The sequence below is a fragment of the Ctenopharyngodon idella genome, chromosome 19, assembly GCF_019924925.1.
Source record: "Ctenopharyngodon idella isolate HZGC_01 chromosome 19, HZGC01, whole genome shotgun sequence".
In the NCBI taxonomy this organism is placed as follows: Eukaryota; Metazoa; Chordata; class Actinopteri; order Cypriniformes; family Xenocyprididae; genus Ctenopharyngodon; species Ctenopharyngodon idella.
Genome location: NC_067238.1, coordinates 27,184,643 through 27,198,922, shown reverse-complemented (window position 1 = coordinate 27,198,922; position 14,280 = coordinate 27,184,643). Strand labels below are relative to the sequence as shown.

General features: G+C 36.9%; 1 protein-coding gene across 2 annotated transcripts in view; it reads right to left on the bottom strand.

The window, feature by feature from the left end:
- Positions 1 to 14,192, bottom strand: part of phf14 (PHD finger protein 14) — a 90,741-nt gene extending 76,549 nt beyond the window's left edge. For both annotated transcript variants that reach the window (XM_051872908.1, XM_051872909.1), the window contains exons 1-4: positions 14,028 to 14,192; positions 12,909 to 13,019; positions 9,691 to 10,331; positions 7,047 to 7,188 (exon numbers count right to left, since the gene is read on the bottom strand). In XM_051872908.1, coding sequence (XP_051728868.1) covers positions 7,047 to 7,188; positions 9,691 to 10,331; positions 12,909 to 13,019; position 14,028 — 895 coding nt within the window. In that variant the 5' untranslated portion in view covers positions 14,029 to 14,192. The remainder of the gene's footprint in view (positions 1 to 7,046; positions 7,189 to 9,690; positions 10,332 to 12,908; positions 13,020 to 14,027) is intronic.
- Between the last annotated feature and the right edge of the window lie 88 nt (positions 14,193 to 14,280).

Here is a 14,280-nt window from a genome sequence, read left to right as displayed (position 1 = left end):
TCAAAAGCACAAAGTTACAACTAACAGTAGATTACAATAGGAGCCATTCCATTCTATTTTAAAATAATGGAATTGTTTGTTCATGACATTCTGTTCAGTTCCATTAACGAATGACTCTAAATTAGTTCTCTTTAGTGAATCAAATGCATACAGTTCCAAACTTACTTCAGGCTCATGAGACTTAAATTAATGTAGTTAGACTGGTTGTTTATATGTCAACATTATATATTATAATGTTATTATTATAAAGCGATGATAATACTTTTTGTGCGCCAAAAAAAAAAAAAAAAAAAAAAAAAAAAAAAAAAAACTTTTCAACAATATCTAGTGATGGCTGATTTCAAAACACTGCTTCGAAGCTTTACGAATCTTTTGTTTTGAATCAGTGATTCAGATTGCGTATCAGACAGCTGAAATCACGTGACTTTGGCGCTCATAACAACTGATTCGAAACAAAAGATTCGTAAAGCTTTGAAGCTTCATGAAGCAGTGTTTTGAAATCGGCCATTGCTAGATATTCTTGAAAAGTCATTATTTTGTCTTTTTGGTGCACAAAAAGTATTCTTGTCGCTTTATAATATTAAGGTAGAACCACTGTACTCATATGAACTGTTTTAAATATGTTTTAAGTACCTTTCTGGATCTTGAGAAGTTTGGTGACATTCCTGGCAATGCAGGCCTCACTGAGCCATCGGATTTCATCAAAAATATCTTAATTTGTGTTCAGAAGATGAACGAAGGTCTTACAGGTGTAGAACAACATGAGGGTGAGTAATAAATAACATAATTTTCATTTTTGGGTGAACTTACCCTTTAAGAGGAATCAGAACCAGTGTTGATATTGTTCACTGAAACTAAAACTGTTAAAAGTCATTTTCAGTAATTGTTATGAAGCTGAAATGAAATAAAATATAAGCATTACATGAAAAACTACTAGAATTTTTGCAGATTTTTTGGCAACTAACTGAAACTAGTGGAAGTACTAAAATTACAAAAGCTCAAATTAAAATAAATGAAAGTTAAAGCTGCATCTGTAAGTTTTGCCTCTTTGTCGCCATCTCTGTTTGAAACCTGCAGTTGCAGTTATTTGCGTGGGTTGCGCATCAGCACGGCTCCTCAGCGTGGATGAACCTAATGTTTGCCGTCAGTCACCACATCGGTTCGGACAGACTCTACGTCTTATAAAAAGTATATAAATAATACTAAAAAACAGTTTGGAACAGGAATCTATAAATTCCTTACAATTCCTGACATAATATTTACTCTGACAATGATTCGATTTGTTGAAATCTCAAATTTGCCAGCACTCTGGTTTGATTCAATATTATTATTTAAGATTCACAATTATTTTACATCCGAAATTAGGTCAAGAATTGTATTATGGAAAAGAAATGAATATAATACACTGAAAATTATTATAGTCAATATAATTATAATAATAGACACTGTTAGATTGATGCGTTATGATCCATCAATGCATTTTTTACACCCCCAATGAGCACATGCACATTTTAATGACTGTTAACCATGCAAGCATAAATTTGGATATGCAGGCTGGAGTGTTAATTGAAAAGTTACTCAAGAAGTGAGAAAAAGCAGAAAACAACATAAAAAAAAACATATTCCTGAGGACTAAATTTGACCAAAAAACCCATTTAAGCAAGTAACCAACTTAAATGAATTGCACATGTTTGGGGAAATAATTAACTTTACGGTCCAGAACTCATTAGGGTCTTTCTGAAATCAATAGCAGCAGCATGGTAATTGGTGTTCCAATGAGTGCAAAGCTATTACTGAACGATGTGATGCTTTTTACTGTGGTACGGTTTTAATAAACTCACTCCACTGAATGACAGTGGCGACCATTACAACACAGCCAGTAAAACTCCTCTTTTTGTTTTAATGAACTACTAAAGGACATAAAACCAACAAACAAGTCGGAGGCGGAAAACAAGGACTCATAATTAGCCTGAATAGCCTTTGCAGACCAGATCAAGTATGGCGGGGAGTGTCTCTTTTAACAATTCTCGGGTAATGACGAGCGTGAAAATAGAGCGTGTTAGAGTTAGATGCTAATCAAAAGCATTGTGCAATAGCTAGTTTGAGCTCAGACGGGAAATACACATCAACTACTGGAACCAAGAGGCTCCGGTCTTCCTCTCTGCTCTGATCACTCATGAGTCTCCAGCGCATTTCTCTGATAGAGTCTTTCCCTTTAGAGTTTGAGCGAGGCCATATGCGAGGTCAGAGCCTCCACAGACTGCCGAGCTTCAGAGTCAAGCTGTGAGACACTTGCGCGCATCTAAGGATGACAGCTTGTCTCTTATCTTCGGTGCTGCTCTTGTGGCCCCTTTGCTCCATTACTTTATCATTCCATTTTTCCTGGCTCTTTACCAAGAACACTTCCGGATAGCGGAGTTATCCAAATACTGCAACGTTAAGCAAAACTGCCACTTGAACTTTCCCTCGGTAAATAGGCAGATTAGAATCGAAATCCTTTGTTTCAGGAGCCACCCATGCTCCCCACAGTCTGAGACGTGACATCCCATTTTTTACTGCGCCAGGATGCCGAAAAAAGACTCTTCTTGATGCTTTTCAAAAGCTCTACGGCTTTAGCGAAAGCAGACTGACCCAAAATAGCTGACGTGAAGAAACAGCAGCTGAGCGCTGGTCTGGGACAGCAAACTACCAGAAGAACTTACTTTTGTCTGTATGCGAAGTGCATTACAGAAACGGCACCTTATTCAGTGGCACTTGTCTAAAGGTCACCTTTTCAAACTAGTGCACAAATATCAAGCGAGCACTTGTGACACAGTCAGCCATGTGGGCTGCCCCACCTCCTGGACCAATCATGCCCTCTCCACTGGGAATAGTGGTACCACAGAGCAGTTGGTATTAGCAGGTGGCAAGCGACTGGCCCAGGTCAAGAATTTTGCTCTGAAACAGCTGTCCAACCCCTTGGAAGCTGCTGGCTTTCTCCATCCTGAAGTGATCTATGTGAAAATACCATTCAAGTGAATAATATTGGTTCAGTTCAAGCTATTGTGATTGTTATTGGAGTTAGCTAGTGATTAGGGATAGTTACAAAATATCTTTGTGTTCCACAAAAGAAAGAATGGCCATATAGGTCTGGAATATGAAGGGGAGTATTCTTTCCATGAATTTTCCATTTAAGTCATTGTAAAGCATTTGAATGATACTAATAAACAAACACTCACCAAATTACCAAATGTAGAAATGTAAAATTTTACCTAGAAAATGGTAGTGCTTACAATACTTCATACCTACTTCACTTTTATTGCTATTTTCAAGAATTAATATTCTCAGACAGTCTTTGAACTAAAAACTGAATTTTGTTAAAGAGGTGGTTGATTATGATTTCACTTTTTTAACTTTAGTTAGTATGTAATGTTGCTGTTAGAACATAAACAACATCTGCAAAGTTATGATGCTCAAAATTTAATGCGGTGGGAGATATTTTCTTTTAAAGAATTTGCTGTTTAAGGACTACAACAAATGGCTGGAACGGACTACAAAGGAGCTTCTTCCCGGGTAAGCGACATCTCTAACCCTAAAAATTAAAAAAACCCTGCCCCTGAGAACAGGCAACAAAGGGGGTGAGGCCATGTTGGGCTGCTTTAGAGAAGAGGAAGAGTTGTTGTAGTAGAGTGTTGTTAATATGCCGTCATTTTACACAGGACTGCTTCACAAACGAGGGTCAATTCAACACTGGACTCGCACAAAAGATTAACATGACGGCACATGCTAGTCGAGATGAATCAACTCCACAGCAACTACATAAATTTATCAACTACCCATTCAGAAATGTCCAGTTGCATTCTAAAAGTTGTAACTTCTTCCTGAGTCTCTCCATCAGTGTCCGACTCCGGTTTGAACAATGTAAGGCTGAACACCGTTACTGACAACTAGGGCTGGGCGATAAAACGATAACGATATGTATCGCGATAGACACGTGATCGATATCAATAAAAAATGTGTTCGATAAAACGTTCGATATTTTTTTTTATTCTTCGTCGGAAGAAAACAGAGGTTGCGAAGCAAGTTTGGTTGCATTAACAAAGGCACTCGCTCTCTGGTAACCTAGCAACGTAGGGAGTGACACGCTAACAGCCAATCATGTAACAGTATCATGTTTGGTTGCGCCATATCGTTGTCTCGTGCTGGTCTGCTGGATTCCTCTTCAGTAACCGGCAACTGATAAGCAGAAAATGAGTGCCGCAGCGAGCGAGGTAATTGTAAACAAAAGAGGAAAAGTCAGCTCGCCAGTATGGCAGTTTTTTGGATATCATAAGTCTGACCGTAGTCAGACCAATGTCGTCTGCAAATTATGCAAGACTGGTAATACCACGAACTTGATGTACCACCTTAGCCGCGCTCACCCTTTGAAGCACAGCCGTATTCAACCAACAACATCTGTAGCTGCAACACCGCACAACATTTTAATTAATTTAATTATTTTCCATGGTTGTTGACATTTCTGTCTTAATAACTGAGGGGATTATGATCAGAGGAAGGTTAAGTTTAAAATAAAAATGTTTAAATGTAATATATTTTTCTCCTGGTCCTTATTTTAAATGGGTCAGAAAAAAAATCAATAATTATCGATATCGACCGATATGAAACACTGATATCGTGATACAGTTTTCAGCTATATCGCCCAGCCCTACTGACAACCCTCATTTTGGCTGCGTGAGATTCTCCAGCTTTGTTGTTGTTGAGCAACCGAAGTACGAGCTGTTAAAGCTCCGCCCTCTTTTGTAAAGCGAGCTGGTCGCAGCAGCTCATTTGCATTTAAAGGGACACAAAAAACTTTGACTAAGACTTATAATACATCTTGTAAAAGGGCCATTATAGGTCCCCTTTAAAGGCTGGGCAGTACAACAATACATACCAAGTGATGGTGAACATAAATAAAACAGTAGAGATTCTGCTCTACCGTTTTAATAGCAGAATCACATTTAAAAACATCAGTTTCCAGTGCAGACAGCTTCATTATTTATGAATGGAGCAATTTCATTTTTAAAAATACAAGGTTGTCTACAATTTGGTTCAAGAATTCAAATTGTCCGGTCGCAGGCATGTATAAATCAGGTATTTTACAAGCTTTGTTATAAAATATGAAGCAGCAGGGTTTTTTTAACTGACACCAAACTTAATGTATATTTTTTAGACCACTATCACTTCACTGACAAAGAAAAGGGGAGACTGAGAAAGAGAGAGAGTGAGGGGAGGAGAACTCAAACAGCTCATGAAGCAACAGAACTGCAGAAGAGATTCTGCACTCCTCTATAGGGCTCACTGCATTTTATACTTTCTATTTCACTCCTGAAGCGGAGAGCGAGAGACTTTGTGTGTCTATGAATCTGAGAGGTGTGCTGCTCTAAAAGCTGACACCGCAACACTGCTCTTGGCACGGTAAAGTACTCCTGGATGCTTCAAGGTTGCCCTCTGATTCAGTGGCGCTAGGTTATGAAGTAGCTTGTTTCAGTGAGCTGACACTAAAGGGGGAGGAGTGAATGTGAGCGCCTGGACTCGATCCCTTGTGTATGTGTTGAATTGCAGAGCCAGTGACTGATTTAACCATTTTCTAACTGAGACACGCTATCAGTTTGAAAGTGCAGCTTATTTGACTTAGATAACACCACTGACAGCTAAAAATGACCCAATGGCTTCTAAAAGGAAACTTTTTTTAGTTGAAAAATTGCAAAATTGCTCAATACTAACAGTTGTTCAGAAACACTATTGATCATGCTCCCTAACTTTTGTGGGAAAAATAAAACATTAAATAAATGTCTGGGTCATATTTAACAGCAAACTCACAAGAAAAAAATATATATTCACTTCCATTCAAATGTTTGGAGATTTTTTTTTTTGAAAGAAATGTATACTTTTATTCATCAATGACACATTAAATTGATCAAAAGTGACAGTAAAGACATTCATAATGTTACAAAAGGTTTATATTTCAAATAATGCTGTTCTTTCTATTCATCAAAGAACAAAAAATTAATCAAGGTTTCTATAAAAAAATATTAGGCAGCACAACTGAGATCTTGTCAATTGAGATCAATGTACATTGAGATCATATGACCAGCCAAATGTTTTTAATTAGTTTGTTAAAAGCTGATTTATTTATGGTAATTTCCAATCATACCTAAAATACATGCACAAAACCTAATCTCATAAAACCTCAATGCATTCAAGCAGAACAAGCTTCTACTTTTTTCCCCTAGTGTACTAGCTGTAACTACCTGTGAGGCTTCTGCAAATCAACAGAACATCAGCAAAAAAACAGCAGCAAATAAATAATTAAAGAAATAAATCAGTGAGTAATTGAAAATTAGTGGTGACATATTGATCCAGCCTGCCCGGCTGGTGTTAAGTGGGCCTGTCTGAATGAGACGGCCACAGCTAAAAGACGGTTTAAAGCGTAATTGATTTTTGTTTCCAACGAGTCAGAGTCACAATGAGCTAATAATGTGGGATGATGAAGATCACGCTCAATTCTGTGTTTATTCTCCTCACGCTGGCTTGACAATGTAATCTAGTGTACGGACGCAAGACAAGTGCATGCCATGACAAGTTTCACAACAAACTTGAGAGGAAAGGAAATATTGTCTGAGCTTTTATTCTTATCTAACTGAAAAATAACTACCTAAAATGTAACTGTTCTAATTTGTTCTGATAGTAAACCAGTGGTTTGGATGTTCTATTGTAAATATTACTAATAATTCTGATTATTATTAGTAACTCGGCTGCATGACATTTGCATGAATTGGAGGGCATTCGAGTATACATCATATTACTTGGAATTTCGACACATTTTTATATGTAAAAGCTTTAAATTGGCAGAAGTGAGTGCACCTTTAAGTTATTTTGTCCAAGTTAGATCAGGCTCCTGCCGCAAAAGGAGGAACTGAATATTGAAATATATTCTAAAACTCATTTTTCGAAACTTTGTGCAAACATTTGAGATCAATATTTGAGCTGAGTTTTTGGTGGCAGGTGGCAGTGTGGGCTTTTACCTTCATGCACGGTCACGCCACAGTTGTCACACTGGATGATCTCATCCGCATCTTCACTGTTGTCTCCCAGACACACGCAGCAGATAAGGATGTGCTCCATCCGCTGGGAGCTCCAGGTCTGGGGCCGCTCCAACAGAGAGTCCTGAGGAAGCAACGGATAACTTAGCAGTCCAACTCTAGTAATGGATGCTACAACTGATAGGACTAGCGTTCTCTACCAAAGTCCAAATATCTTTCTCCGAAAAAAGTTCTCGGATCAGTGTGGAAAAAAAACGTAGACAAAAAACTAAAGCCACTCAAAAGCTTCTGCTCTAATTCCACCTCTGAGATTGGAAGATTAGCCAATCCTATAAACTGAAGTTCTCAGATAAGCCCATTCTCAAGGATTGCTCTTTTGTATCAACAATCTGATGTTATGTGAGCCAATCACTGGATTATCTGATTGCTTGCCTAAATGCACAATAATACAATTGCTACTGAGAATTCCAAGCTGGTTCCTTTTCATACAACTAAACTTTTGGACAAATTTAAATAACTGGATAGATCAGCTATTTGATTGGACTAAATGTGAAAAATAGGGCACACACATGCCAGATTTCAGTAAATGATGGAGACAGATGGCTAGTTTCCATTCCATCTTACATTTAAAGGGTTAAGTTCACTCAAAGATGAAAATTCTTTCATCATTTACTCGCCCTTGTGTTGTTCCAAACCCATAAAACTTTCATTCATCTTCGAAACACAAATTAAGATATTTTTATGAAATCTTTCTGAAATGATTTCTGTGCCTTCATAGACAGCTACGCAACTACTACTTTAATGCTTCAAAAAGGTAATAGATTGTAAAACTAATCCATATGAATTGAGTGGTTTAGTCCACATTTTCGGAAGAGACTCGATTGCTTTATATGATGAACAGATTGAATTTAGGCTTTTATTCACATACATACATTTATCAACACACATTGCTTGACGTGCGAGAACCAAAGAGGTTAATTTTTGTGTTACGCAGCACGTTTGAGCAAGAACCAATGATTTTTGTTCTTACACATCAAGCAAGTATGTTTGAGCTTCGTTTTATGTTTGCTGATGAATGTTTCTATGTGAGTAAAAGCCTAAATTAAATCTGTTCATCATAAAAAGTGATCGAGTCTCTTCAGAAAATTCAGACTAAAACGCTGAATTCATATGGATTAATTTTACATTCTCTTTATGGACTTTTTTAAGCAAAAAGTTAGTTGCATGAATGACATGAGGGTGAGTAATTGATTTTTTTTTTAATTGATTTTTTTTTTTTGGGGGGGTGGGGGGACTTTTTTTTTGCTTAAAAAAGTCCATAAAGAGAATGTAAAATTAATCCATATGAATTCAGCGTTTTAGTCTGAATTTTCTGAAGAGACTCGATCACTTTTTATGATGAACAGATTTAATTTAGGCTTTTACTCACATAGAAACATTCATCAGCAAACATAAAACGAAGCTCAAACATACTTGCTTGATGTGTAAGAACAAAAATCATTGGTTCTTGCTCAAACGTGCTGCGTAACACAAAAATTAACCTCTTTGGTTCTCGCACGTCAAGCAATGTGTGTTGATAAATGTATGTATGTGAATAAAAGCCTAAATTCAATCTGTTCATCATATAAAGCAATCGAGTCTCTTCCGAAAATGTGGACTAAACCACTCAATTCATATGGATTAGTTTTACAATCTATTACCTTTTTGAAGCATTAAAGTAGTAGTTGCGTAGCTGTCTATGAAGGCACAGAAATCATTTCAGAAAGATTTCATAAAAATATCTTAATTTGTGTTTCGAAGATGAATGAAAGTTTTATGGGTTTGGAACAACACAAGGGCGAGTAAATGATGAAAGAATTTTCATCTTTGAGTGAACTTAACCCTTTAAATGTAAGATGGAATATAACGGAATCTCAACAACAAACATGAAGTATCATCTACAGTATGAGTAAATATATTTGAACAAACAATAAAGAAAATATCATTGGAAGCATAAACAAAGTAAATCAAAGTAAATAAGATGTTGCTCCATCTCACAATGACGAGTTACTTTATTAATGTAAAGAATTTTTTTTTTTTGTTTGTTTACATGCAATACCATTCAAAATGGTATTTAATGTTTTTGAAAGTCTCTTATGCTCACTAAGGCTCCATTTATCTGATCATAAACACAGTAAAACAGTAATATTGCGAAACATTATTACAATTTAAAATCTGTTTCCTGTAATAAATTTTACAATATAATTGATTTCTGTGATGGCAAAGCTGAATTTTCAGCATCATTACTCGAGTCTTCAGTCACATGTTCCTTTAGAAATCATTCTAATATGTTGATTTGCTGCTCAAAAAACATTTTATAATTTTCAATGTTAAAAACAGTTGTGCTGCTTCATTTTATTATAAACTGTGATACAGTGATGCATTTTTAGCATTCTTTGATTAACAGAAAGTTTGAAAGAGCAGCACTGATTTGAAACGGAAATATTTTGTAACATTACAAATGTCTTTACTGCCACTTTTGATAAATTGAACATATCCTTGCTGAATAAAAGTATTTTTTTTTTTTTTTTTTATCTTATTGACCCCAACTTTTTGAACAGTAGTGCAATATCAGAGGAAATTTTACCTCATTGCCCTTTCCATGGGATGTGCTGTGGCTGTCATTGGTCTCCTCCTCATCAAACGCCCCAGTGTTCTTGCCTGCTTTTCTCTTTGGTTTCTTCCCTTCTTCCTCACTATCACTACTACTAGACTCGTTTTCATCATCTTCATTGTCCTCTTCATCACTACCACCTTCGTCCTCTTCATCACTCCCTTCTTTCTCCTTCCCAGATGATGCCTTCCCTTTCTTTTTTCCTTGTGTGGGCCTCCAGTCATTGTCATCCTCACTGTCATAATCATCCATTTCGTTTAGCTCTTCCATCGTAGTAAAGTCCAGCATGGGCCGGTTTCGTCGTAGGTTCCATTTTTTCGGCTCTCCTGAGCCTTCCTCGGTGGTACCACTACCATTTGGTTCTGTATCTGAGGATTTTTCTCCTTTCCTGCGATTCTTGGAGGTTCCCCCTGTTTCTTTGCTACTGGTCTCCTCAGAGAAAGACTGTTCCTTGGCTTTTTCTTCTTCTTCAGTGTCTTCATTCAAATCTTTGGTCTCTTCATCATCTATGCCCTCTTCATCAGCTGAGCCAACAGCGTCAGATTCGCTCTCAGAGCCTGCAGCACTGTCATTTGAACCTTCCTCATCACTCCCATTGCCAGTGCCCTCTGAACCTGGGACACAAGGATGAGAAATTAAAATGGTCCTTGATTATGATTTATCTTTTTTAACTTTAGTTAGTATGTAATGTTGCTATTTGAGCATAAAAAACATCTATGAAGTTATGATGCTCAAAGTTCAATGCAAAGGGAGATATTTTCTTTTACAGAAATCGCTTTTTAAGGACTACAACAAACAGCTGGTAGGGACTACAACAAGCTTTTTCTTGAATTGGTGACATTACAAACCCCAAAATGTACATGAGCCCTGCCCCTGGGAACATGCAACAAAAAAGGTGAGGCCATGTTGGACTGCCTTAGAGAAGAGGAAGAGTTGCATCATTTTACGCCAGACAGCTTCACAAACGAGGGTCAATTGACCCTTTGCCGGGAGTTTGATTGACAAGCGATCTAACCAATCATAACGCCGAATCCGCCATTTTGTCTGACAAAGCAGCCAGGAGTTAGAAGATTAACCTCGGTGGACTTGAACTTGAAAAACGGTGTGTACTGACGTCTTTCCGCGTTTGAAACAACATTCCTTCTCATGTTCATTCATGTTTATTTGATACTATGAATTAACCAGTAGGAAGAGATGATTGGTTCACGAGCCGCTTGAGCTGAGGCGCTACAGCGACCTGTCACGACACATTAAAGATCCACAAAATGGCTTTTATTGTGCGAATTTCTTAAAAAATTACACAATTTGAAAGCTGGGACTTTGTTTAATATCATAAGTAACCTGCTCTGTCTTGTCTGTCGACCTGTTGTCAGTGTCCTCTTTGCTCCGCGATGTATTTCTCACTCTGTGTGGCGTGACAACGCCATGGCTTGTCGGACAAAGCAACAGTAACTAAGAGGGGTGGGTCTTTGCGAAGGGTCAATTCAACGCTGGATTTGCACAAAAGATTAACATGACGGCACATGCTAGTCGACGAGTTGAATCAACTCCACAGCAACTACATAAATTTATCCACTAACCGTTCAAAATCATCCAGATGCATTCTAAAAGATGTAACTTCTTCCTGAGTCTCTCCATCAGTGTCCGACTCTGGTTTGAACAATGTAAGGCTGAACACCGTTACTGACAATCCTCATTTTGGCTGCGTGAGATTCTCCAGTTTTGTTGTTGTTGAGCAACCACAGCACGAGCTGTTAAAGCTCCACCCTCTTCTGGAAAGGTGGCTGGGAGCAGCAGCTCATTTGCATTTAAAGGGACACACAAAAATGGTGTGTTTTTTCTCACACCCAAATAGGGGCAAATTTGACAAGCTATAATAAATGATCTGTGGGGTATTTTGAGCTGAAACTTCACAGACACATTCTGGGGACACCAGAGACTTATATTACATCTTGTGAAAAGGGGCATAATAGGTCCCCTTTAACTTAGCAGCATTTTGTGCCCAATAATACATACTTCAGATGTGATGCAAAAGATACTCTTCTGACAGCAAGCTTGTGTTTCATGTACAACGGTCAACAATTTATAAATGGTTTAAAATGAATGGTACTACTTAAAATTACAAACATAAATATAACAATAATATACAAATAAAACAGTTTAACACATTCTTACCTTTTTAGGATTAAATATATGCATCACAAAATATATTATATTGCTAATAATTGTTACAATTTTGTGTGGTCGGGTCATATATATATATATATATATATATATATATATATTTGTTGGTGGGGTCATATATAATTTATACGCATATTTTTTTATATAGTGAACCGAAGCAGCCTTGATGCTGCGGTCACTTTCAGTTCTTATTTATCATATGTAGATTTCAATACATACATTTCCCATTGTATTTGTTTTCCATTACTTGGCTGCGTGTTGAATGGCAAATATCAAAATAACATTGAGTGAACATTTAACAAACATAAAATCTCATTCTTTCATGTAACATCAACAGAAGGCTTCATGATTGTGAAGCACCATGCATTTACCATGTATTTAAAACCACCATGAACTATAAATGTGAGGATGGTAATTAATGCATTGTATCATTTTTGTACAGCATATGGCAATGATAAATTGCCCCAATCAGAATAATGTGACACTGCATTTTATTTCTGACAAGAAGTTTCATGCAGCAAAACTTCAAGACCCAAAGGGGTCAAAGTGTTAGAATTTCATTATCAGGTTGCAGACATTTCTGCACTTTAGTTGACAGCAGCTTGATGGGATAGCTTTGCGTTAACCTCCAGTCTGTCATGGTGATATGGAGCCATTGCTTATGTGACTCCAGTGTTAGTAATGCATTGCAGGAGGTCTAATCTACAGGCAAGGGGAAAAAACAGTGACACACGTGGTGATGAAGGTCTCATCTCCACCTTAGCAGCTGTTTTCATGACAGGTGAGAAAACCCAAGCAGGGACCCAAGTCTAAAATGGCCAACTGCAGTATAAATAAATACATTTAACCATCAGTTACATTTTGACTATTTCAAGTGTAGGAGACTTGCCATCACTACCTGACATTATTTTACAGATCCGATTGATCCACAATCCCACTTTTGGACATTTTCAGTAACACTTACATAAATGTGACAAAAAGGGGTTTTGAGACTTTTTTTTTTTTACCTGATGCATCTCCAACTTCAAAATCACTGTCATCTGAGCTGTCATAGTCCAGAGCATCCAGCAGAGAGTCAGCCAAAGGCTTCACCTGCCGCCGCTTCGACCCCCGATCCACTAGATAAAGAACGATTGCATAATAAATTACATTTAAGTCCGTGCTAAAACCAAAAATAAAAAATGTTGATTGAAATAAAGCTGATTTTATATATATATATATATATATATATATATATATATACACACACACATATATACACACACATATATAAAAGCAAAACTGAAAAACTTAAATTAGAAATTACTAACTGAAATAAATGTTTAAGAACTAAAATTACTAAAACTGAAATAAAAAAAGCTAAACAGAATTTTTTTTTAAAGAATACAATTACCAAAAGCTCATAACAAAATTAGTAATACAAACTAAAATTAAAAATAATACTGAAAAAACAAAAATAAAATTAATTTAAAATATTACTAAATAGTATAATAGTATGTAAATTATTCTAAAATAACAATGATTTAAACAAAAAAACATCTATTTGTCATTTGTCATCTATTTGTCATTTGTGCACCAAAAGTGTATTTATTCATGTCATAGAGCTACACATCACACTTGGGGTCTCTGACTTTAAATGTATTTCCACGTATAAACATGTTCTTTAAACGAATTACAAATAACGACAGACAGTGTCTGTCTCTGTCTCAAAATCCTGTAAACTGCAGTTCAGTTCACTCACACATTATGTTGGCTAAACATGCATCACAGGTCTACAGCCCTAAAGATGTTGTCACGGCAGCTTACAGAGAAACACAGTCTGTTTATTTTTTTAAGCTGGCTATAGCAGCTAGTTTCCTGGAGAGACGAAGACGCACGGTGCTATATAATCTAACATAAGGTGGAAAATGCGTAGAACTGTTGATATTTCTTTGACCTAATATGTGGTTGATGGAGAGAGGAACTTCACATCAGTTAGCCAACGAGCTAAAGCAGAAGTAGCCTCATGCTATCTATTAACGCGTGTTTCTCTTATTTCACACCACATGTTGCAAATTCTGATAGTGATTCTGTTGTGCTATTTTTTCTCTTTCAAAATGTATAATATAACAGCGAGGATTACTCACTTTATGGGATTTGTCGCGTTTGGATAGCTTGGACAAAGGTACAACGAACGCCTCTTCAGCTCATGTTCTGCGTAATACGTACACGATATTGCGTATCACGTGTACACATTGTGCTGACGTTCAGCTCACAAAGTGGGAGTTGGAAACCATAGCAACCGCCGCATCAGTTCGAGCATCGAGTCACACCCGAGAGAAACACCAGAGAAAGACTTCACCAAATGCTTTATTTCCACAACCACGTTGATTACATTTT